Genomic DNA, 24,827 nt, shown 5'->3' on the forward strand with positions numbered 1-24,827 from the left:
GTATTTGTCACTGAACTGTTACTTAGGGTCTCTTTTCAATCAGCAATGAATAGATAAGTGTCATTATACATCTTCAGTAAGGGCCTAGTGTTTATACTTATCAGTACATATATCAACATTGGAAGATTTAAAACAGATCCAACAGATAGGCTGTGGTCACAACTACATTTTGGGCAAGTGATACATTATCATGATCTTGATGAAAGTGTTTTGAATAAGCAGAAAAGAAAGCCTAATTTTAAAAAAAAAATGTTAAATAGAGTGTTGGATTCACATCAGATATTAAACATCACCCTAAGGTTGTTCTCTTTTTAAAACTAACTACTGTTCTTAACCAGGTTACGTCTATTACGCTAATTCATGTTCAGGAGTTAGTCACAGGAGACAGGTTCACTTTCTACATCATTTGGTTTCTGCTTTACTTATATTCTATATCACAGAAGGTCAGATACTGCTTGATATTCATACACCCCGCATAGCACGAGAAAAGTGCCAAGACCCCTCTTCCCTCGCGAAACTCTGGCAACTTACAGGCTAATTGTCCGGGGTAGAATTCGACACACATTAAGTCTTTTTATACTAGAACAAGCCCTCACCCCAACAAATATTAAGATTCTGAAAACACTCAGATAAAGACAAAAAATTTAAGAAAAAATGATCAACCCCACATGCCATCAACTATGCCACCAATAATACAAAATATTTTATACCACTTGCACCTGAGTTAAATAGTGGAAAAGAGAGGGAGACTCTGTCAGTGCAAGAGAATGATTCATGTGACCACTTTGTCTTAATTACTCAGAACAAGCAGTTTGTTGCTGTTTAGTGAAGAACAAAGATATCAGCGTCCCCTGACAGAAAAATAAATAGCCATCATGGTGGTGAAGATGATGATGACTGCCAGAACAACGATCAAAATCCGGTTTTGGATGATCCTGAAAAAAAGCAGAAGAGACAAAAAAACCCCAGTGAATAAAACAAAATAAAGCAAAATAGCGATATAGATAAATATCATAAAAAGAAACACACAGATAAATATCTTGGAGAAAAGACACATGCCCACAAATTTAGGATTTCCTATACCATTCTGTGTATCTTGATTGGTTTTTACTTCTTTCAATTTCCAGTGCTTCCAAACATTTCTTTATGTAGCTATTAAATCCAACTTCTGCATTCAGGAAAGAATTAGACTTTTCTTAATTATGCAGACACTTACATACACATGAGAATAACTGAAATACATCATGTTACAATTTAGTAACCTTCTAAGAACAAATGAAATCATTAGTCCTCAGTTGATGCAATCCAAGCAGGGTAGTCTGTAATAGTAAATATCATTATATTTTTTAAGCCATTCTGAAATCTTCACAGCTTTTTTTAATCTGAACAGAAACAATTTATTAATTTTCAAGGGATTTTACTATTAAGATACAAGATTTCAAGGAAACACATGTCAATGAGATACTTACTTGTACTAAAATACCAAGGGAAATGTATAAAAGATAGTTTTGAAGAAAAGGATGATATAAAGAAGCAAGTGTCAAACTGTGAAGCTTATGTTGTAAAAGCATCTCCTGTCTCTGTAGCATACCTTTACTTATGGTAATAGGCAAATGTTACGTTTTCTATGTAGTTTAAAAAAAAATGGAAATCAGTAATAATAAAAAGGTGCCAGAACTAAAAAATTCTAATATTGTTCAGTCATTTGTTGGGAGAAATCTCTGCATCCAAAATCAGACACCACATTGCTTCAGATTTTGCCTGAAATTACTAGGTCAATTAAAATAAATAAATCAACAAACAGTAGAATTTGAGGCATTTTATGGGAGGATTCTGGACTGTAAGAATTCAGCATTTGTTATTCCGTTCTTACAGAGGAGGAAGAATATTTTCATAGGCTCTTCATGAAACAGGAACTTTTGCAAAACATATTTGTAGGTGAAGCATATCATCAGAATTGGAGAGGTATAGCAAAAAAACCCCAAACAAGACCGACAGAAGAACCCGAAGTTATATTTATTCTTATTCTATTTTTTCTCATGCTTCTGCAAAAGAAAAGAAAAGAAAACAAAACAGAGCCTACACCAACCAAACAATGGTAAGAAGAGGTAAAACTGTGTTTTGTGAAACATCAAACCAAATACAAGGCTCCAACTTGAAGACAGGGAATGTAATGTGTTAAAATGAGCATATTTCACGCAGTGAAAGAGCGAAGAAACTCTAGAGAGCAGAGGGGAGTTTTCCTTGGAAAATGTTTTTCATTTGGATGCGGGTGGATATACATATAAATTATATTGGAAAGTGTAAAGAAAAATGCAGTTTTAACCAACTCCAGCTCTCTCCTTGCTTACCCCCCACCTAAAGAAAAAGCAGTAAATGGATGGATGAAAACTGTCACATCAGACAGACACCCTCCCCTGTGACACTCTAAAAGGACTAGCTCTCTATCCTCCTGACAGGTTACAAAATGATCACATTTGCTGACACGTCTTCCGCAAAACTGCTTTAGTGTTTGTGTCCACTTTCCTAGCAGGAGATGAATGGGCTGCTTTGTCCTCATTTATCACTTAAAGCTGAACTAAGATCTGTCTCGTTTATTTTTCCCTTCCTCACTAGAAAGGCTCAACCACAGCATTAATTCTTTCGCGATGACAGCTAATTCAAACTTAACAGGCAATATTTACTCTGCCAAAAGGATGAGGAGGAGGGAGAGAGGGAGGGATGTTTTTCTCCCCCCCCCCCCCCCCAAAAAAAGTGTAGCAGGCTAACAAAATAAAGCTAATTAAGGGCTTTTGGTCCTTGTTGGTTTGCACTTCAATTTAACACCTGAACTTACAAGCTTCTCTTTTGTGGCGGGGTGTGACATTCTCTGCCAAACACCTGATAACAAACGATTTGCCCAGGCAAATGCATGAAAACCAGAATATATATTTACTCACTCACCCTCATCACTCCTGAAAAGACACTCAGCAAAATTGAAACTCAGCAGTGAAAAAGATTAAAAGCATGAAAACTCTTAAAACATTCAGCCTTAAGTAATACACAGTGCAGCTGGCTTGACAACCATTTTATTTGTGGGATGTGGGCCCCAAGGCATCCATAATGCTAATTTACAAAGGATTAACTGTGAGTGAAACTCGCTTAATCTAACACATAGTTAGGCAAAGGCATACATAACATACTGAGTGTTTAAATCAACTCCTCCTATCTCTGGCCCTCTGAAAAAGCATTTCATCGTCTGAGACTTAAAATTAAAGAAAAATAAAAAAAGCACCAAATCCTCCAAATGCTTTATTTTTAATACTCTGGCAGTACACACCCAACTGCAAGACTATTTAATCAGTGTCCATGTCTCTAAAATCCTTGTCAAGAGAACACTGAGCAAGGCATGCTGCCACCTGTATCTGCTAATTGAAGGTTCACTTACGGTGCGAATCTAGGAAATACATATCAAAGTTCAATTTCTAGGAATCTGAATTAGTCTGCACAGTGCAGCAAAAGAATATCATATTAAAAGGAACAAATTAATCATGAAATAGGATGGATGTTATCAACAGACTCCTACACTGAAGCATTATATACTTTTAATATTCAAGCCCACAGTTAAAGATTAATTTTATATCTTTAAAAAAAGAATAACATCAAGTTTTACTGTTTTACTTTCAAGTGAGCAAGTAAAATTAAAGTAACTGCAAACTGCCAGAAGGAGGGGGCTAGAAGGAGAAAGATAGAGCCATTTGGCAGCAGCAGGACAGTCTTGAGGAGGGCTTAGCAAGCCGGGCATGTTGAAGTCCGAGTCTGGGAGCTGCTGCTCAGACAGAGACCACAAGTTGTGGGTGTCAGCACATTTCAGATCTCAAAGTCAACAGGCAAGGGCGACCTTTCAGAGTAAAGAAAAACTGAAGAGGAAAGGGGGTTTTGAGTGATCCAAGACAGTCAAGCCAGCTCACAGTGGCAGAACAATGGTTGGCATTGGCAGGACCCATCTGTAAGGAAGCCTATAGTACTGTCACAGCCAGACACTGCCAGTGGGTATTGCTCTAGGCAAAGCATCAAGGAGTTTAAGTGGGGGAGGGAGCAATAATACCAAAGAAGAAGAAAATGGGGCCTAACATTCGCTACAAAAAAATCCCAAAGGCTAACATGCTCACAAGAAGCAGATGATGGTCTTTTATCTCTATTACACCTTAAATTCAACGAAATCTGGTGAATGAGGAAGCCCAGATTCTTCTTTGAAAATGCAAAGCATGTTTACAGGGTAAATAATTTAAGAAAGAATATATACTTGAAAGAAGACACCCATTGAAACATCCATGGCTAAAATGCCTGAAGGCAAAAACTTGTGCATTTGCATGCTGCATTTTATTAAGTTAGCACACTGTAGCTTTAAAAGAATGCATGGCCAAATTAAGAGGAATGTGTGACTGAAACATCAAGGATTCCTCAAGTTTACATTATGAATCACAGTGCTGTTGATATGAGATGAATTAACCATTTAGTCGATGCAGCTTAGGCACTGAATTCACACCAAGTTCTGCTGGAGCCCTTTGCGTTGGAGCTTGTTAACAGCCAATGTCTACTGTTCCTTTCATACTCAAAACTCTAAGAGCACAAGGGCTCATTCTACTTTCAGTTAGAAGAGATGAAAAATCTGAGCTTTTAAACCAATTTCCATCTAGTTTATCATGGACAGCAGCCCAAAGCATTTTGGTGCAAAACCACATAGAAACAGTAACTAAAGCAGAGGCGAGGGTAACGTTAACTGACGCATTGGAAGAGTATGCTGGCCTAACAACGCAGAAAGCGCATCCCACTGTTGTTGAGTTTCCTTCTGCTCCTCCTCCTTTCTAAATGCCTGACCCTTTATCCTGGCTTCTGGTCACGGTGCCTAACCTCCGACCGTTGGTGCGCTGGAGGGTCCCTCCAGCCAGCGCCAACTTTGTGAGCTGATGAATGACACCGTCCGCTTTCGGGGATCACCTCTTTGATGCAGATGGCGACCACTGCTTTGGAGAACAAGTCCCACGTCCATTACCAAACACTGCTGTCCCTGGCAAATCAGTTCCCCCCACTCCCGCCATGGCAGAAATTGTGCTTCCTTTCCACATTTCAAAAGGCAAAATGATTTGCTCCTCTCCGTAGCTTCACACACACATGCACACAATGGGTCTAACTCTGTTTGTGACATGTTTAGATCTGCTCCGTATAAACACAAAGCAGTTCCCGAATAAGCTTTTGCAAACCTTACATTAAGGATGCCAACCGTGTTTAAACCTTTTTACAAAACTGCATTCATTAGCAGGGGAGTGCACGACATCTATATGGGTTCAGCCTGATGTCTTGCACATGTCTTAGTGCCTGATTGACCAGCATTGAATAATGATGCCTTGCCATTAAGCACTGATGGTACAATAACAATTGTCATGAAAATTAGCAATCACAGTAACATGTTAACGAAATACAGGATATAAACGAACCAGTGCAGACTCTGGGTACATAAAGAGTTTTGTGTCCTTAACTTGAAATAATGAAGACTACAAATACAATACTGCAGAAATATCTTACAGAAGCTCAACTCTGACACTGATACAAATAAAAAAAATACAAATGGCTTGGGGGATCAGTTAGCACACATTCATTACAACACAGGGCTTTATTCTTAACGAAAGCATCTCGAAAAATAGTGTTCTCAAGAACACAGACTGATTGATGACGGAGCACTGTCCAACAGTGTTTCACTGTAATACATGTATTTAAGATTTAACCAGAAGTGATTCCTATCAGTTGACTGGACAGAAAGGCTTGTTCTCTGTATGCAAGACTACATTTTAAATGGTCACTTTGAATACTTGGCTTTTGCATTTTTGGGTGCCCTTTTATTTGTGATCGGCAGTTTTTGCTAAGATGCAAGAAAATAGGTGCATGCAAATCAGCGGTAAGTGATTTTTAAGTGCCCAATATTCACGTGCAAATCAGCAGATTCAAACAAACACAAAGTGTAGGTCTAGTCACATAGGCAAATACATACCAGGCAATACTAAATGTGAACTTAAAGTAATATAGCTATACTCAGATACCTTCTGGACAGACACAATTATTACTATATATAAGGACATCCTTGTTACAATAGATCAGGAACTCTCAAATGGAAGCACTAGACCCCACACGGAGGAATAAAATGTTACGATTGGTAAAGCAAAGCCTTAGATACATAATGATAAATCTCTAAGTTCAGGGTATCTGGCAGCTGTTCAAGTAACTATTCATCTTTCCCATCTTCAGGTTTAAGAATGCTTTTCTTAAATAAAAGCAACTGAAAAGAACTAGAAAGGCTGTGGCAAAACATAGAGACATGGCAACCTACTGAAATAAAAGAGAGGCCTGCCTAGCAAAATTACAGCTGGTTGGAAGTATCTGACTTGAGACATTTTTCATCATTAACAACTGAAATTAGCAAGCAGAAATACCAGTGAAAAAATATCTGCACAAGTTGCATACAACTCCTTGGCCCTCTTCTAGCTGACATTGGAAAAAGTGAAGAATTTGGAAAATACTCAAGTCTTTTTCCTCTCCCCCGCCCCAAACTCTGAAAGTAAGTCCAAGTTCTTTGTGTTCTCAAGCCAGAAGAACCGATTACATTGTAACTGACGTATATTTAAAGGTGAAAAGGCTTTGGGTGGCGGTGGAGAGGGGATGGGACCCCCCATGGCTTACTTCATGCCAAAAAGGCCACGCTGCCTGGGCTCCACCTCCCGTCTGGAGACAGGCCATTCCCAGCAGGTGCCTATTTTGTGTTCTCCGAATTCCTTCCCAAAGGAGCCTCTTCTCCCCCTAGGGACGGGGGCTCTAGTTTCTTATGTGTAAGACCTTGGGAAAATCCATTACAAATTGCTGAAAACTGAGCAGATAATGAAATTAAAGGCTCAAAAATGGAGGAATGGAGAATAAAAAATGATGGCATTTTTCTAGCTGACTAGCAGAGTTTTTAAAAGAGACAGGACATACAAGGTTCCTAAGATGATGTTGATAGGGCTGAGGAGTTGTGCAGCGCTACATCCTCTAGCTTTAAAGTTCAGTCTTAAGGACTGGGGCTGTCTACTTGTAATAACATGGATACCAATCTCTAGTTATAATATTACACTCAAACCACATCAATGTTTTTTCCACCTGGGCCCTGAATGAAAGAATGAGTCATGTAATAACAGGTGCAGGGAGGTAGTCACACTATCCAACTTTAAACATCTAAATTATATCTAGCTAATCTCCCTCAGCTCCCTGTGTACATAAGCTAGAGTCCTGCTCTGAACTGCCTTCCCTTTTTCCTGGCCATATATGCATCCCAGGAGAACTAGTCAGTTAAGGTAGCTGGCTAGGTTAGGTGCCTACAGATTAAGTAGGGATGAACATCCCTAAAAGCTTGAAGAAAGCTTGCTAGCTCTGAAGGCAAAATCATATAGGAAAGGTGTTATCATATCATAAAGTGTCTGTAATTTCCCATTAATCAGAAATATTGCAGAGATGAAACTCACCACTAAAGCAGAAGATGTTCCTCAATAATTAGCCAGTTAATACCTTGATTCATCATCTGCCTTTAATGGATCCCATATTTGCACATGAAATTCTGCCCAGAATCAAATATACTTCTTCTTTGACAGTTTTTCTGGAGGAGTAAGAGATAGGAGAGACATCCCTCTCTGGGATGAATGCTTCCTGAAACACAGTGGGCTCCTTGGCTCAAGGAACTATGTTTTTTACCTTGCTGTGTCATCTTCTGACAATCTTACCATTAAAATTTAAAATTGTTTTTATGATATCTGATAGTTAAAATGCTGATTGAGATATCTAATTCATGACTGAAATCTTGCAATACATTCCAAACGTAACAAAACCATATGAACAGCATTGGAGTATAGTGTTATTTGGTAGCCATCAGGATTATCATAGCTTGCATGAGTCCTGTCTCAAGGAGCTGGCAGTCGCAGGAGGTGCAAATATTACCCAGGTGATATTGGAGTCTGGGGGAGTGAGGGGAGGACTGAGTGGCCTAGGAAGGAGAGATATAATACATGTAAGGAGAGATATCTACAGGAATGATTGGAAGACAAGTGTATGCAGACTTCAGCATGCAAACTACGAGAACAGGGAAAGCCTGAAAGAGGACCTCATGGACGTGGGTCCTAAGATAAAAAGGCAAAAGGGAAGGGTACTGCACATCCTCTACTAGCTCAGGTTTTATTCATTGCTTCTTTTTAAAACACATGGGAAGGCATTTCTAAAGGATGAAAAGTATCCTTCTGCTGATTAAAGATCCTGACAGGGAACATTTCTCTGCACAGTTGTGATACAACTTCAGTTTTCTCCTGTCTTCATGTCCACTCCTTCCACGGAGGGAACCAATTAGATTATTACTGTCATTAGGAGGAACAGCGGGTGGCTTCCGGAGCCACGGAATCTCATCAGCCAAAACTGGAGGGGGATTAATTCATTTCATGCAAAGCAGAGGAAACACCAGATCTCTTTGGCAAGTCTAAATGAAGATCACGTGCACAGTGGCAACTGCAAGTGGAAGGAGTCAAGGTTGTATTAATCTCCAACCAGCCTTTCTCAGGGTACTGAAGTATCAAGAAGAACAAATCACACATTTAGTCACCTGAGCATGACTAAGAACCATAGGTCTTAGCAAACACTACGAGTGCTTTAGAAAGAGCTCTGAGGGAGGGTGGATAGCCCAGCTGTCAGCGCAATGGCATTCTTCAGCACATTGGTTGCATGAAGCCCTGGTCCCCAAACAGTTAATAGGAAAAAAAAAGCCCCAAACCCCAACCCCCTCATCAGCACTCAAAGCTAAAGCAATTATTTCTCCAGCAGAAGAAATGTATGCAAGCTATAAAATGACAAGAAGATACATGATTGCACATTCACTTTTATGATAAATATAGTTAAATTTATATTCTGTACAATTTAAAGAAAACAAAAATGTCTAAAGTCTGCACTTTATCAACTTTCATAATCATTAAAACCCACTAAAATATATATCTTAAACAGATGAAAGAAAGTAACATCTTTCGCCCTGACTCACTTTAATTAATGACTAATCTACAGCTTTTAGGTGTGATGAAGCTGGAGACTGGACACAAATACTTTGCTTGCATTATTTTCCCCTTATCACACCATATTTGACTGGGCGTCTTTTTGTATGGCAAGTTTTCTACAATTGTCTTAACAATGTTGACCTCTTTTGTAAAAACCTGAAGGCATCTGCAGCAATTGTTACTGAAGATGTGCTATCCAAAATGTTACCATTTCATGGCACTTCTTGAATGATAGAATAGAATTTTTTTTGGTATATATTCATTTTTTCCAAATGCTATAAAAGAAAGGAAAACAATCATGGCTAAGGCCATTTGTGAGATGGCATTAAAAGAGCCCACTCTGAGACAGATAAAAATAATGAGAATCTTTCTGTCAAGAAGGATTTAGAAAATATCACTAGCATTATTAAAATTTAATTTTTTACTGTGCTTTTTGGTTCCCCCTTTTCCAGTGATAATGAGCAGGACTGCACACCTCCACATTGCTAGTACTTGTTTTGAGCAATAAATTCAGCCTTCCAGTCTGAAGACATTTCAGACAACAATTTTGACTGCTATAGGCTTATTTTTCAACCTGTTCTGTGCTTTGAGTCTTCCTATAAAAACCAGTTCATAAGCTAATTTTCCACAAGGCCAGTGGAACAAATAAAAATCAATTTTTGCCCAACTGGTTCAGAGAAAACCTGGGAATAGTGAAGACAGAACAGTGAAAAATAAAAAGAATCGATGTATTCACAAATGGTTTACCTGATAGAGAACTATCAAATTAGTTGACAGGAGATACTTGCCACTATTAGAGTATTTTCTTTTCAGCATGTTACAGTATTTCTATTAGGGGAGCAGAAATGCCTCTACTTTGTTATGACCTCAGACACCTCGGTTTAATAACCACACCGAGCCTCCATGCATTCTGTAAAACTACAGGGCACAAAGTCAAAGTGCAAGAGCACTTGCAGATCTTGCAACCGGAGGGACCTGCAAGCCCAGCCTGGCTTAGAGTGGGTGTAAGTTTTCGTGATCTCGTGGAAGGAGGGAAGAGTCCTCTCAGTGAGCACAAGGAGACATTCGTGACCTCAGGCCAACCTTGTCAAGAGGAATTTGGTCCATCAAGAAAGGAAAAAATCATAAAACACTGCCCAGACTTCCCTCCCCAGTTAAAAAACCAAATGTACAGGAGCATGCTGAAGACTAAGTAGTTTAATATCTCTTGGAGAGCAGAATACAAATTTCTCCAAAGATGGGAATTGCATTCGTAGACTTCAAAACTTTCAGAATCCCAAGGACAACTCCTAAACTTTAATATCGTGGCCCAGTCCATTTCATCATCTTCACCGCTAATTGGGCAAGCGTTTTTGAAACCACGATACCGAGAAGGGATTGGATAGGTGCTTATGACTGTCAGTCTGCAGCCAGAAAAATATGTCTGGAAAACTGATTGAAGAACAGAATCTGCTTTTTAATAGAAATTAACCATCACTCCTGTGGAAATAAAACAAATTTATAATTTACAAGCTTAAATATTAAGGAAGCTCTTTCTAAGTAGCTGTAATCTTCACCCTAGTATGTATCATTTTATACACTCCTTCATTTTTATAAGTTGGCATTAAAATGTGACTCATTTTAACAGAAAAAAAAAAGGATTAAGTATGTCACTCTGAAGTAAAGATGCATATTACCTATTTGAAAATATTATAACACACCATGGAGACATCATTTCTAGGGCCAAACAAAACACTACTCAATGAAGAAATGGCATGAAATAGAAAATATTCAGCAGAGGAAGGGTATTTGGAGTTAAGCAGTTTCACTGCCAATAAACAGCATCATAATAAATAGCGTCCATGTAGGAAAAAAGTATACTTGTTCTTCACTATTCGAGATGTAACACCTTAGTATGGGAAACTAATAAAGATACTACTCGTCCACTAAGTACATACAGGGAGAAACTGAAAACCACCACACATTTCGATTCTGAATCTCTTACAACTAATGCTAATTTGCTTATGATATCTGCCTGATTTAGAGCTAATCTTCTGTAAATTAACTCCTAATGCTGTCTGAAATAATCCTCTTAATGCTGGTCTGTCTTGAGTACTTTATATCAAATACCATGAAATACACAAGCATATACAAGGCGTATAGCATCTGTCGTGCTGTTGGTTGCTCTTGACTATTTGCTGTGCCATGGAGACACAAGCATGGTGCAGAGCTGCATGGCCCCGGAGCAGCTTTGGGACAGCACAGGGTCATGTTGCTCTGGTTGTCCCCTTCGAAGGGGACAGCATGCCAGGACTGTGTCCCACCACTCCTGGCCACCAGAGAGAAGAGGTGGCTCTGTGCCTCCTTACAAAGTGGTGCAGGGAGGTGCAGGTCCATGCTCCAAACCTCCCACCTCCAGCAGCACATGATAACGAGAAAAAGTAAACCATTTGGGCTTTGAGATTTCCGAATGACGAGATCTATGTTAAACAGCACTAATTATCAGCTGGAAGCCTAATCTGATAACTGGTTTGAAAAAACAGAGACAGACAATTTTGTTTCTTCAGACAGGAAAATATTTTTAAGGGTGTTGCTTCAGCACCGGCCAGCTTAATTATTATTGTCAGTGTGCTAACTCTGTATTCAAAACTATATTTTTTCCACTAAATCCACCAGAACAATTTTCTCCCCCAACATTAATTTAACGATACAGCTGAAAACCTAATTGATATTGGTGAGCAATGCAATTCCAATATATTATTTTCTCGGTTTTTGAAACATAAATGGCAGGCACAACTTTGACTGAATGGACCTCTTTATGTTTTAACAGGCGGTTTATTGGCCCAGACTCCAACATATAACAAGCACAATTGCAAAAGCAATACATTTTTAATTGAAAAATTCATGTATTTTTACTATGAAAGTGACTTAAATAACAAGTAACATTGTCAGGTACAGGCCTTTTAAAACAACTTTTATATATGGAATGTTGTTTAGAAATTATATTCTCACCGTAGCAAGCGCTTATAGGAGGCTATTAAAAGAAAAAATATGTATTGTTTAAATCATACTTTATTGGAGTTTGCTTTTTTAATATATTAAAGAACAGATAAAGCACAGTGATCAGTGAGTATGTGTCCAACAGCCCTTCAAGAGCCTTGTGGAAATGTATAAAACAAGCAGTGATACAATCCTTTGCCAAACACTGTCATAAATTTTTTATTTGGCAGCTAACATTCTCACTAGTTTTCTTGGCAGCAATTGGGACCTTTAGCAAGAAAGGTGCAGGAGAAAAATACCTTGTTTAGAGATGTTTTCAACACTTTCTGGGATTTTTCAGAACTTCTGCCTGCAGCACATTTTACAACCACAGTCTCCAGTCACCTGATGAGTAGGTGGTGGTTTTAAACTTTTTTTTTTTTTAATATAGACAGCCTACTACCCCCCTCTGGCCTTCAGCCTAGGATGTGAGTGTGGAGGGGGGCTGTATGTGTTCCACAGAGATGCAAGTGGTTGCTCCTCTCTGTCTAGACAAAAAAACTGGAAAATAATATCAGAACGTACCTTTCATTGCTCCTGATACTATCTGTATCTTATTCCCGGATGACAGAGATAAATGAAAGGCAAACACGTGCTGGTTACTTTTGCATTTTTCTTGGGAGATCTCTGCAGAAAAGCTGGTCACAGGTGCAGCTACCCTGGTCAGCCGGTGGACTGCCTCATAAACAGAATTGTGAAATAGATTTCTGTACCCAGACCTGCTCTTCTAGGGGGGGTTTGTTTTGTTTTGTTTTTAAAAAAAGATATACTCAACTTGACATCTGATGCACAGCCTTCCTTGGTGCACCCAGATATGCTGATGCATTGTACATGTGAAAATATGGCTCCAGCAGTACTGTGGTCTGGGAAGAATTAAACAGTGGGCTCCTACCAATTCACTTATGGAGCAGATGTGTATTTTGGTATTTCATTGTTTCAGAACAGAAATAAGATGAAGCTATTTTACATCTCAGCAACTTCCTCCAAAACTTTCACAACAATAAGATATATTTCAGTCCTTCACATGGACGTCAAGGAAACAGTTTGTCTTAAACAGATGTGGACCAGGAAAAGCACCTTTTCCTTATTTGCCTCAGATTAGAAAGACTCGAATTTAGTTTTAGACAGCATAAATTACTTTAAACACAGGCTTAATTAAAGTAATGGGTTTACACTTATAAACACAAACTAATAGGCTTCCCCACAGCTTGTGTTCCAGTTTTGTCTCTCGTGTTTACCAGGGGCATCATCCCCTCAAGAACTTCATAGAGCACACACAGACATCTAGTGGTCGGTGGAAACACTGCAAGCATGTCATTGCCTCTGACACAGCTCGACTGGAGACCGAGAACTTATGCCAGGTATGAGTCGAGCTAATTTTGTCTCTGTTACAGCTATGGATGGGCAGTCAAACAGGGAGAAAATTGCTCCCTGTGTGCCATCTCAGGTAATCATGCTGCCTCTGGTGAGAGTTCCTCTCTTGGCAACTCTGGCTTCCCAAATTTCCCTAATCGTTGGTTCTTTTCAATACAATCGGAGCTATTTTTGCCTTTCTTCTGAGTACCTTTAAATTTCTCTCTCCTTGCTACTATTTCACTTTATTTAAAACCTGAAGAGCTTAATTATGTAATATCGTTTGAAAGGTTCTCTGAACGTGGCTACGCGCAACGAAAGTCTATTGGAAAGTGACAGCGCAATGCGATTTTACAGACAACAAAATACATGCACAATGAAAAAACACACAGTCAATAATAAATACTAAATTGCTGGTGGGGGCATATGACTTGCTCTCCAGTCTGCATCAATCAATGGAAAGATGCCTAAAAACTTCAGTGGGGTTTGAGTCCCACATCTGCAAAGGAGATCAAGAGACACAGTTTTGCCCAGCGTTGTAAGAACTCAGCGCCCTGATTCTGCTCTCAGTTACACCATTTTAAATCAAGCGGTACTCAGTGGTGTCATAACCCTGTACATCTGTGTCAGACCCTGTGTTGCAAGGGCAGACTCGATGCCAAGAATGCGAAACAGATGTTGCTTTCCTAATGTTTTCTGGTTGTCATTTAAGTTGTTTTCGTGGGGTTCTGTTTTCATTTTGGTGAGTGAAACAGGTCGACAGGACTTTTGAGAGGGCAGACTGGAGGAATGCTTCTGCATCTTCCTTTTTATTTTGCATGCATGTGTGAATATGCATAGACTTTGAGTTACAACCGGGAATTTTTTTTTTTTTTTTTAAGCTTCATTTGAGCTATGCTCTGTTCCCTTGGGGCAAAGTGAAAGGTAGCTATTTGCGGATGGGAAAAAGGGCTTTTGTGAACAGCAAAACTGCATCACCAAACAGCTTAAGAAAAAGATTTTTTGAAGTTTTTTTTTATTACTATTTTAAGAGGAAACAGGGATAAATATATCTTTTTTGTATGTTGACTCATTAACAAATTTAGCAATAAACACTTTGTAATTAAGTCCACTAGTTTACTGCTGTCCAGAAGTTTCTCAATACTCTTCACACAGAAGGTTTTGGAAAACGTAGAACTAAGAAACGGTGAAGGCAAATCCCAACAGCTTGCTCAAGCAAATCTAGCCGAGGCTTAAACTCACTTCTGAACACTGAAATTTGAGATGCCGTATCAAATAAGCAGCTCTTTTTCCCTGAAGAGAAGAAACTGGGTGTAGCTAACCTAGTGCATAATAGGTTTATTCTCATTCACAAAACAGGAATTACTTTATGGCCCCAAAGTAAAACTAGCACAGAAATATACTGGCAGATTTGCTGCAGATGTGTGTTGTGACACGTATGCAGGGAATCTGCTATTAATCACATGCTAAGATTTTAATATTATGTAGGGTAATGCAGGCAATCATTATGGTGAAGGTTCTGGATTCATAAAAGCCTAACCCACAAATGGGTCTTTTAAATTTAATACATTTGAGCTCACTCTCACACTGCACCAGTTGAATTCCCTGATTCACCCCCCCCCCCGCTCCCCATTACATACATTTATTTCAATATCTACTGTGCTTTTTTTTTTGTGCTTGTGCTCCACTTCTTTTCTTGCAACACATGACATCTCCCGTTTACCGGACTATGACAGGAATGTTCTTGTTAGAGGGGCTGTTTGCGAGACCCCTGGACACGTACCTAGCGCAGGAAACGGTCTGCCTCAAATGCTGGAAAAGCCATCCTTCACCTGAATCCTTCAAAATTTGTGTCCCAACATAACTAGAACCTATGTATCCGTACCCGGGCTAAGATTACTACGGACAGTTATACCGTGGAAATGCATTATTCTGACAAAGCAATCAATCACGTTATTTCTCACAATTTCAGTTCACCCCTAAAATTTTCCTTACCTCCAAAGCCAGCTGGATATTATATTACCAAAGCTGTTGAAAGGGTGTAACACTAACCATGAAGCCAAAGGCCACTAAAACTATGCAATGCATAAATTTTTATTGTTTGCTCAGCATTGAAATCTCATTAGGGCTCATAACTCATCGGCGCACTGCAAACATTTGCATCTGCTGATCATGAGAACTTAGATGGAATGTACACCTTTGGCTAATTTACTTGTTATGTTTTCAGACGAGACTGTGTGTGTTGCTTTTTATTTTCCTTTTAAAAAGTCCTTACGCAGTTGTGAGTTGAATGTCCACTTTTTAGACTAAATACATTAAAACTTTCATTTGCAGTTTCTCAAGGTTGTTCTGTTGCTGGCAGTGTCATGATCATCATTTTACAAAAGCTTCATTTGACTTAGTATTCAGGGTAATCATTGTTTGAAAACCGTGCCCCATAGAGCATTTTGCTTCATTCATCCTTTCTGCTTTATGCAGTCACATTTTAATTAGATTAAAATTTGTCCTCCAATTAGCTTTCATTAAAGTTTATAGATTACAGCAAAAATCTCCACTGAGTTGTGCTTCAAAACTGTGCCTAAAGTTTAAAATGAAATAACTGTGCAAATGAAGTGATTATGAAGATTATTACTATGCAAAAAACATCAGTCGCTTCTTGGTTTACTTATACATTTAACTCTGTAATTTATTTTGCCAACCTCAATAGCTCTGTGTTCTCCAGCGTAGTCATCATAATAATACCTTACAGTTACAGGATACCTTTCATTCCTAAGGATCCTTAGGGGCCTGATTCTGCAGTCCTTACACACACCAGCAGTCCTGTTGAAGTCCCTGAAACTATTTGAGCAAGCACTACTGGCTGCATGTGAACCAGAACCCAACTACAGGTCAGATCCTGCTTTCAGATACCCACGTAGCATTACAGCAGATTCGCGCAGCTCAGAATGCAAACCAGATATGAACACGGTGTAAAAAGTCCTTTCACCTACTTCTGGGTGAGATGCAGCAGCTGTTTAATGGTGCATGGTTACAAGACTCACCTCTTTAAATGAGGGTGCGAGGACAGATACTTCCCCCCCAGTTAAAACTGCAGAGAAAACTGAGAATGTAATTATCCAAAGAGGAAACAACTCAGTAGGACACTGGGGCTGGGGCTGCATCTCTCCTGTCACTCATGTCTTCAGATGCGACATTGCCAAGTATCGGATGCCCAGTTGCTAATACCTCCTGCACATGCAAATTTACTATGTGCTGAAGGCAATATAAAGTTTACAGTTTGCCAGGCTGATCTTACACCCAGAGCAGACATTTATTCTGGAGCAATCTCTCGGTAGAACACATGGGACTCCATGTCGGAGCAGAGCTCCACAGAAATGGATCTGTTTGCAGGAAATTCTCTTCCAATAGCAAGAGCTATAAATATATACACATATTTAAAAAAAAAAAAAAGGAGAGACGCAGCCAACATCTTAAAACTAAAAATAGAGACACTTGGGTTACAAAACCAGGGACCTGTCTTTGCTGTAGCAACATATTTCTGATAGAAGGAACACTGTTGAAAACAAATATTTTACTACAAATGAAATGTCATTCATAAGCATGAGAGAACAGTTGCAACAAAATGCAGGAGTGTAAAAAGCAGTCTTTGCTATTTTTCATGTGCTAATTGGTTGAACAATCATTAGTAAATCTTCACATCACTGAGGTAACTAGCATTATTCCCACTTAACAGATGGCAAAACTAAAGTTTAAGGGTGTCAAAGGCTAGTGGGGAGTTTATAGTTTAAATGTTCTGACTCCAAGCCCTGTACTCAAGCCAAGACCATGTTTCCAAGATGCAAAGCATCCAGCAGCAATACTAATTTTAGGAGTCATGTTCGGGTCTGTCCCTTCTTCCCCCTGCTCCCACCTCCTCTTGGTGTTCATTTCTGCCGCCGCGTTGCAGCCTGCCAACCCCAGTTGTGCTGATTCAACAGCTTGTGGGTCCATGTGATGAATCAGATCAAGCAATTGATCCAGGATAAAAAAAGAAAAAGAAAAAAGAAGAGGGTGGGAGAGGAGAGCTATTTTGCACTGGATCAATTCCATTTCAAGACATTGACTGGAGAACAGAAGAGCCCATGAAAACGAGAGAGCAGCTGGATGCAGCACAGAGGCTGGAGTGAGTAACTTTGGGAGCAGGAGACTCTGCTGTTGATGCTGATGGTTTTGTACCACAGAACTGAGGTCCAAACCATTCTGAAATCATTCCATTTTCATGTTTTAACTCTTTTATATCTCTCCTTCCTTTTACCTTCCTTTGCCTGCTTTGTTCTTGGGAAGAGCATAGCTGCTGCTTACTACCTTTGCACAACAAATTTGCACAGGGCAATTCAGAAACTGGAAGTATTTCACTTTCCTCAATTAAAATCTGGAACACTAAGCTTGCCTTCTCAAGTACATTGACTACATTGCCAAAATACTGCTCCATTTCCTCAATAGAATTGTCATGTTTCATAAAATACAGACAAACTAGTCATGCTTTATGTCAAGGGTGCATTTACAAATAGTTTGTAAAGGATTTAGATGATTAATCATATATTGAGACAGTTAATCAAATTTAAGAAGCTATTTTAGAATTCTACAGATCAAGCAGTTATTTATAATCCTGGTTATTGCTTTCTACCTTATATCTACCCCTAATGCACACCATTATAATATTCTGCTAACTATTTATAAATGATTTGTGTTAGCAAAATTAAAAAAAAAAAAGCCCAAATCCTATCGTAAGGAATAGGTTAGATAATTAGGACTTTGAGACTCCTAGACTAAATGAATCAGATACAAGAATCAGATCTTTGGAGGTAGTTAGACAGTCCGCGCCATGATTTAGATAGTTCAAGGCCCTTAAAAATCTCAGCCCTCCTCACTCTGCACATGGGACTTATGCAATTTTAAAAAGTTGGCCAAGTGTCATCTGAAAGGCACAAATGCTGAAGTAACTGCAACAGCTGAGGAACACATCTTTTCTTCAACAAAACATCAGCATCATGACAGGATGCTTAAAGCTTCAGTGCTTCATGCTGGTTGTGGAAAAAAAAAGCCCAACAATGGTAGCCTTGAGGAATGCTAAATATAACTGGTATCCTTACAAAATACAGTCTGCTCAGCTAGAACAGAATGAAAAATTATTTCTTGTGATTTTATTCAGTCATTTTAAGCAGCGTTGTCTGCTTATATATACAGAACATTTTTAATGAAGAAATAACCATAGATTACTTTTTATTGCAGTGTGATTTATAAAGTTTAAAAAAAAATATGATATCTATTCTGGAAGTATAGTGTATTTGGTGCTATTTTTGCCTAGGAATGGAAACTCGAACTGGAAATAGAGTCATTCATTCACACTTACAGGATGACATCCCGTTGACAGGCATGCAAACTTGGAAAGGTGCTACACAGTCACTCTTAAAATACTACACTATATTTTTTTCCTTCTAAGCTTCAATTAAGTAAATGTTAAAGAGGGATCAGTACTTCGTTAAGGTTAAGGGTTCATCGTTTGCAAGAGATCATCTTTCAGAAGTACAAAGACAGAAAAGTCAAGGCACTAACTACTAAATAAACTGTTTTCACAACAGAAGTGGCACCTTCAAGCCCCTCTACAGCGAGGTGCTGTGCTGCCGGAGTTCTGCTCATTCAGATTTTGATTTTAAAGAGCATTCCCCAGTACGATCAGAAAGGTCATCAATCCTTCCTGCCAGGTAGTTGTTTATTTGTGTTGGGTTTTTTTTTCTTCAATTCACGGAGAATGAAAATCATAAAAGGCGTGAAAATACAGTTGAGGTAGATATATTCACAGATTCTAATATAGCTGGAATGCTATGTCGGTGCTAACGAGCCCTGAGCAAGTGATCCGTGTCTGGCATTCTCTGCCAAACAAACTACAATTACAGGAGAACCAAAAATAAAGCAAAAACAACTTTAAATCTCCTGAATTTGTGAGCCTGGGCCTAAGAATCATATTTGCACTTGCTCCCACAGGCTTGCTTCCAAATGGCATCCAAAACTGGAAGGACCTTTCTAATAGGAAGGAAGGAAGAAATGTTTCCATTTAAGATATGGCATTTCAAAATGGCAGAAAGAGCAACTGACCCCAGAGGGCTTTGCCCCTCTGTGTCAAATTCCTACAAGAGCAGCTCGTAAGACTTCAGCTCTATCATATCTGAATCAAAATGTCAGGACTCAAAATCCGCACCATAAATCGTGCCTTCTGAAATCGAGGTACATAATCCTCTTGGCTCTGCTTTCTGTTGGGCTTCTCCAGCCTTGTGCATGCCATTGCAGTGCCAATGGAGATGTGCTTTCCCTTTCTTTCTTACAGAGAATACCTCAGCTAGCCCCAAATTTTAATGACTTTAAACGATGCGCTCTGTAACTCCTTTTGCACAAGCTTCCTTGTTTTCTGCTTGTTCTAAAAAAGCCTTTAACCTGCTCTTAATAACACCATTTCTATTTCTGTCATCCCAAATTAACAAATGAATGAGAAGAGAGGAAACTCCCCTGTCACTCCAAACCTTCACCCTCCAAGTCCCCCCTGCCTCATTGCAGCCCTGGTGCTCTAAAATAAAGCAAGCATTAACGGGCTGAAGCTTCAATGGGACATCAGCACTTGCTTAAATGATATTCCGAATCATGGGCTCAATGGTGGTGGTGGTCAGGGAGAGCAGGTATTTACTTCGTGCAGTCTCTTAGGATACAATGGATTTATGGCCGTCAATTCTAAACAACACCGCTATTGTCTCTTCACATTTTATCTGCCTCCATTATTCATTTCTGTTGATTTTGATTGATGAAGACACTTTAAAAAAGGAGGGGAGAAGGGAGGAAGGGGAGAGGAATATTTCAACTGTTTGGTCTCTAATTCCTGTAAATCTACAGTTCATACTGCAAGATTATTAGTCAAAAGAAATGTCCACCTTCACATTTTTGGGAAGGATTTTTTCCTTTTACCATTCTCTCTTCTTTCTGAAAGACTGGAAGTGGGGTGCAAGCAGTGCTTCCAACACGTATCTAATCACCATAGAGGCGGCACATCATACTGCAATCAGCCAGGAAAATCAGTGTTGGTCTTTTTAATGAAAAAGTGTTAAGACTTCCGTAAAACCTCTTTTACATATTTACTTCCTATGCCACAGCTAATTAAGTTTTAGGCTGGTTTGATATGTCAAAAATTGCTTGGATCACAGAACTGAACCCAAGCAGAGTAGATACGATTTTTTTCATTCAGTGAAAGCATCTGCCAGAAAGCTACTCTTCTGATTGTGTGGAAGTCATAAAGAAAAGGCCCAGCTTTGGCTTGTTTGCTTCCAAATATACAGTATTTACTGACCTCTCATTAAAATATCCTGACAGAATACAGATTATGAACCATCGGATACATTTCTTTCCATGGGAGGCTATGTCTGAGGCCTGGGGGTAAAGAGATTCCTGGGAGTCGTTTAAATTCAGTTCACTCCTCTCAAAAGTTTTAAATGAGCTTCTGAGCAGGCACTACAAACTTGCCAAGCTCTCTGCTTACTTACGGAAAAGGAAAAAAAAGAAGAAAGAAAGAAAAAGACAGACATATTCACCACATGTTTGCATCTCTCCTGCTCCAAGATCTGCCCTGGCACATGCTGACTGCAACATTCAATTGACTGCCCATAGCCAAGGGAAGCCCAGTACCCTCCTCAATATTTGCTTGCAGGATTTCCTTTCTAGTTCCACCCCTTTTTGCGCTTTAAATAGTATGAGCTATAATACAGCAAGAGAAGCAGTGAAAAAAAAGGACAGACAAATTGTCAGTAAACTGTCACGAGATGTCAGAGTCACCACTACATTCAAGAATCAACCACTCTAATGAAATTTTTCTGTCTAAAATGTTGGTGTTTTAAAATGACTGCAGACTAGGGAAGAGAGCTTTGCTCTTTCCTATTATCTTTGAAAATGTGGCGTTAGAAACATTATTTGCAAAAAGGAAAACTTGACTTCCCAGGACAAATAGGTGAAGGAGGGAAGAGTCTGTGGAAATGCTGAATACACAAAAGCCTGCTGCTTGACCACTTGGTTCGTTTTACAAAGCATAATTACATCTGCCTTTTTTTAATATTATGTGGTTCTTATTATTACTTTCTGTACCATCTTTCATGTTTCAAGGGAGTAGGCTGCTACTAACTGGTGTTAGGAAGAAACTCATTCTAATTACTCAGTATTTCTGTAGAGGCTGTAATGGCAGCTCGTGGAGACGGATACAAGAATGTGCAAAATCAACCAGTTCTCGTTTTGAAACTCCCATCTTCATAATTTTGACTTTTCAAAATTATCTGCTCTTAATACAACGAGAGTCGTCAAAGGCTGTCAAATAAACGATAAAACTCTCAGGAAATAAACATCTCTCCTCTAGTAGGTTTGTATATATTTCTGCAAAAGAAAAGAATTCTAAAAGTAAATAAACACATGGGAGGATTAGAGAAGCAATAAACAAAAGCATTTCCTTATTTTGAATTTAAGAAAATAGGAGTCTCTTTCCAGCCATTGCCAGGAAATATTACTGCGCAGAGGTGAAGTTTGTGCTAGCTAAAATATTATTTAATGCTAAGGCATATGGACACGCATTCACACATACATGCACACACAGATACACACACTACGCGTATATCCCCATCCAAAATGTAAATCAAGTTTGTACCATGCCGTTACGGATTGACGGGCAGAGGATTTTAATACCAGTTTGGACCAACACAGGCACGGGACTCCTTGCTGCAAGATGATAAAGCTAATGCTGAAACCTTTTAGTCCTAATGAAGGAGTTTACAGGGTTCTTAATCCCTGCACCCCACCTTGCTTCTCCTGCGGTCCTGCTGAAAGCTTTAAAACAGTCCCCAGCACTAACATGGTACAGAGCCTGTTGAACATGCTGATCTGCTCATGATTACTCTTTGCCACTGTAAAACAATCTAACTCCTCAAGTGAATGGAGTCTGTAGCAACAATGGTGTTATTGACTTGTTGCTCCAGCTCTATTTAGTTATTACCCTCGAGGCCACAATCAATAGACTTTGCACCAAGTCAGCCTAATAAATCCCAGGCTTTCACTGGAGCTTTGCCAGGAACTGCTAGAAAATCTATGGCAGTCAAACACTTAGAGTATGAATAACATAGAAAGCTGTACTGACAGCTGTATAAATTAATTAACAAGGAATGTTCTTATTCTTTTAAGAAGATCATAATGCACGTTTACCATGATTTAAGGAGTCACAGGTAGAGCAACAGAAAAATTACCTTTGTGCTTTCATTTAAAATAAAAATCAAATATGATTAAAACCAAAACAGCTTTAGACTACTTTTTCCTCCCTTTGATTATTGGATGTGCAAAAATGTGCATTCGCATTACTGCTGTGGCCATTTAATTATTCCTAGTCTGATTTAAAAAGGAACCCAGCCCAGCAAATACCGACCACTTAGTGTAAACGGTGCAGGCATTTTAACTTGATAAATGTTGACTGTTGTGTGTTTGTCTTACCATATCCTGCATCTGAAACGGAGATTTAAATTGCATTTGTAATGTAGTGATTAAAACAGAAAAAAAAGGAAGAGGGGAAACAGTTGTTCAAGAAGTAAGAGGTCGGTCACTAGTGAATTCCAGGTTCTTTCAGTTCCTCCTGCAATAAGCAAATATTCTGCAGACTCAGCTGTGAGGCGCCTGATCGCAGCGTCCGGAGACGCGCTGAACCTACTGTAGCAAGAGCTTGGTGCCAGCCCCGGAACAAAAGAATCTCCTTTTTGCACGTTGAAAACAAATGTAACAGATCAATAGGCTCTTACGACTGATTTGTTGCCCCAGTGGTACTTTCTGGGAGCGTTCAGCTTTCCTAATGAGGGTCACCGCTTTGACGGGAAGCAAGAAGCAGGGGTCAGGCAGCCAGCTGGTCTGGCACTTGACACTCACTGCGCAGCGAAGGTGTGCGATTGTGGGTGCAAGCTTTGGGCAGGGACGAGTGCTTGAGAATGAGTCGTGGCAGCCTTTGCATTCTAGGGAAGGGAAGGAAAGCTGGGACAACAAGGAAGAACTAAGCTGTGCTGTTAGCACGGGAACAATGAGAGCAACCTGCCTCGGGCCTTTGCAGAACCAACCTCCTGCACGAGGTGAGGGAAGTCAGACTGGTGTGGAGCTTGTCACTGCTGCTCTGCCCACCCACAACCCAGGTTATTGCCTGCTCCCTAACAACTAGACCACCTAGTCAAGGTGTTTAACCCATCGTACTCCTGTTGACAGGTTCATGAGGGTCCCATGACAGCAACCAAACCTGCCCCATCTGAGGAGGGGGCAGCATGGAGACTGGGCACAGACACCTTCAGGTGGAAAACCCAGTGTGACCATGCTCTAAGGTGTCTTTCACCACCACGCTTTGTGAGCGTGCTCTCACCTTGAGGACAGACACCGCCACCTTGCATGGCTGATCATCATGGGTTTTTTCAGGCAATTAGACTTTCAATGGTCATTTTGGTACTGCTCGTTACCAGCAGAGAGGAAGAGATGAAGTTCATTTCACAGCTCTTGGTTCCTCTCCTCTATGAACAAATACATTTAGTATCAACTTTTTATTCAGAAGTAGGGCTTTCAGGAACTTTGATGGAACTTTAAGGGTTGATGAAGCAATTTCTATTGAAGTTTTCGATTTCTGTTTAAGTTCTCCTGCCCCAAAAAGACTGATGAGTTTTTTTGGGAAAAAAGTTACACTTTGCATTTAAAACCTGACCTTAAATTTTGAGGTTATTTCATTGCTTCTGAGCACCATTCCTCTGTTCTCCCTTCCTTTCCATTTTTAATATGTCAGATGACTTTGTTTTAAACTGTTCCTTTCTATACAGTCATCTGTAAAGTATATATGCATCAAATAAAAGAGCTGCTTGGGAATTAGGACATATTTTCAAGAACGGCAAGTGAGGTGGACATCCAGAGTTTCAGAGAGCTCAGTCCTGTAAAAAAGGCTTCATTTTCATTATCAGATTAATATCTGTCCTTTCAAAACATGACTTCCCTTTTATAGGGTCAATTTCAGCACCCAAAATTGTATCATCAAAAGCAATGTTCATATCCGAAAATTTAGGATTGAGAATTCACTGAAATTAATTTGAACGCAGCAGAGAAGCGCTTGGGGCCTTACGGCTCTCCCTCTGGCAATGTATCATCTGAGGTGACCATTTGTCATTGTCTGGCACCTTGTTAGCAGAATGGAGTTAATTCTGTGTTTGGGTAAAAAAAACCTGCACAATTTCTGCGTCCCGGGTCATCCTTGAGATTTCTTGTGTTGTGTGACTATTTTATTCACTAACTTTCTGA

At 39.5% G+C, this 24,827-nt stretch overlaps 1 protein-coding gene across 1 annotated transcript in view; it reads right to left on the bottom strand.

Annotated features, from left to right (window-relative positions):
• The window catches only part of VTI1A (vesicle transport through interaction with t-SNAREs 1A), a 274,146-nt gene that overhangs the window by 197 nt on the left and 249,122 nt on the right, over positions 1 to 24,827 (bottom strand). Inside the window, exon 8 of the mRNA XM_082308622.1 lies at positions 1 to 935. This exon is cut by the window's left edge and continues 197 nt beyond it. Within this exon, the coding sequence (XP_082164748.1) occupies positions 842 to 935 (94 nt within the window). The 3' untranslated portion in view covers positions 1 to 841. The remainder of the gene's footprint in view (positions 936 to 24,827) is intronic.

This window comes from Platalea leucorodia (genome assembly GCF_965183815.1).
Source record: "Platalea leucorodia genome assembly, chromosome: 4".
Lineage (NCBI taxonomy): Eukaryota > Metazoa > Chordata > Aves > Pelecaniformes > Threskiornithidae > Platalea > Platalea leucorodia.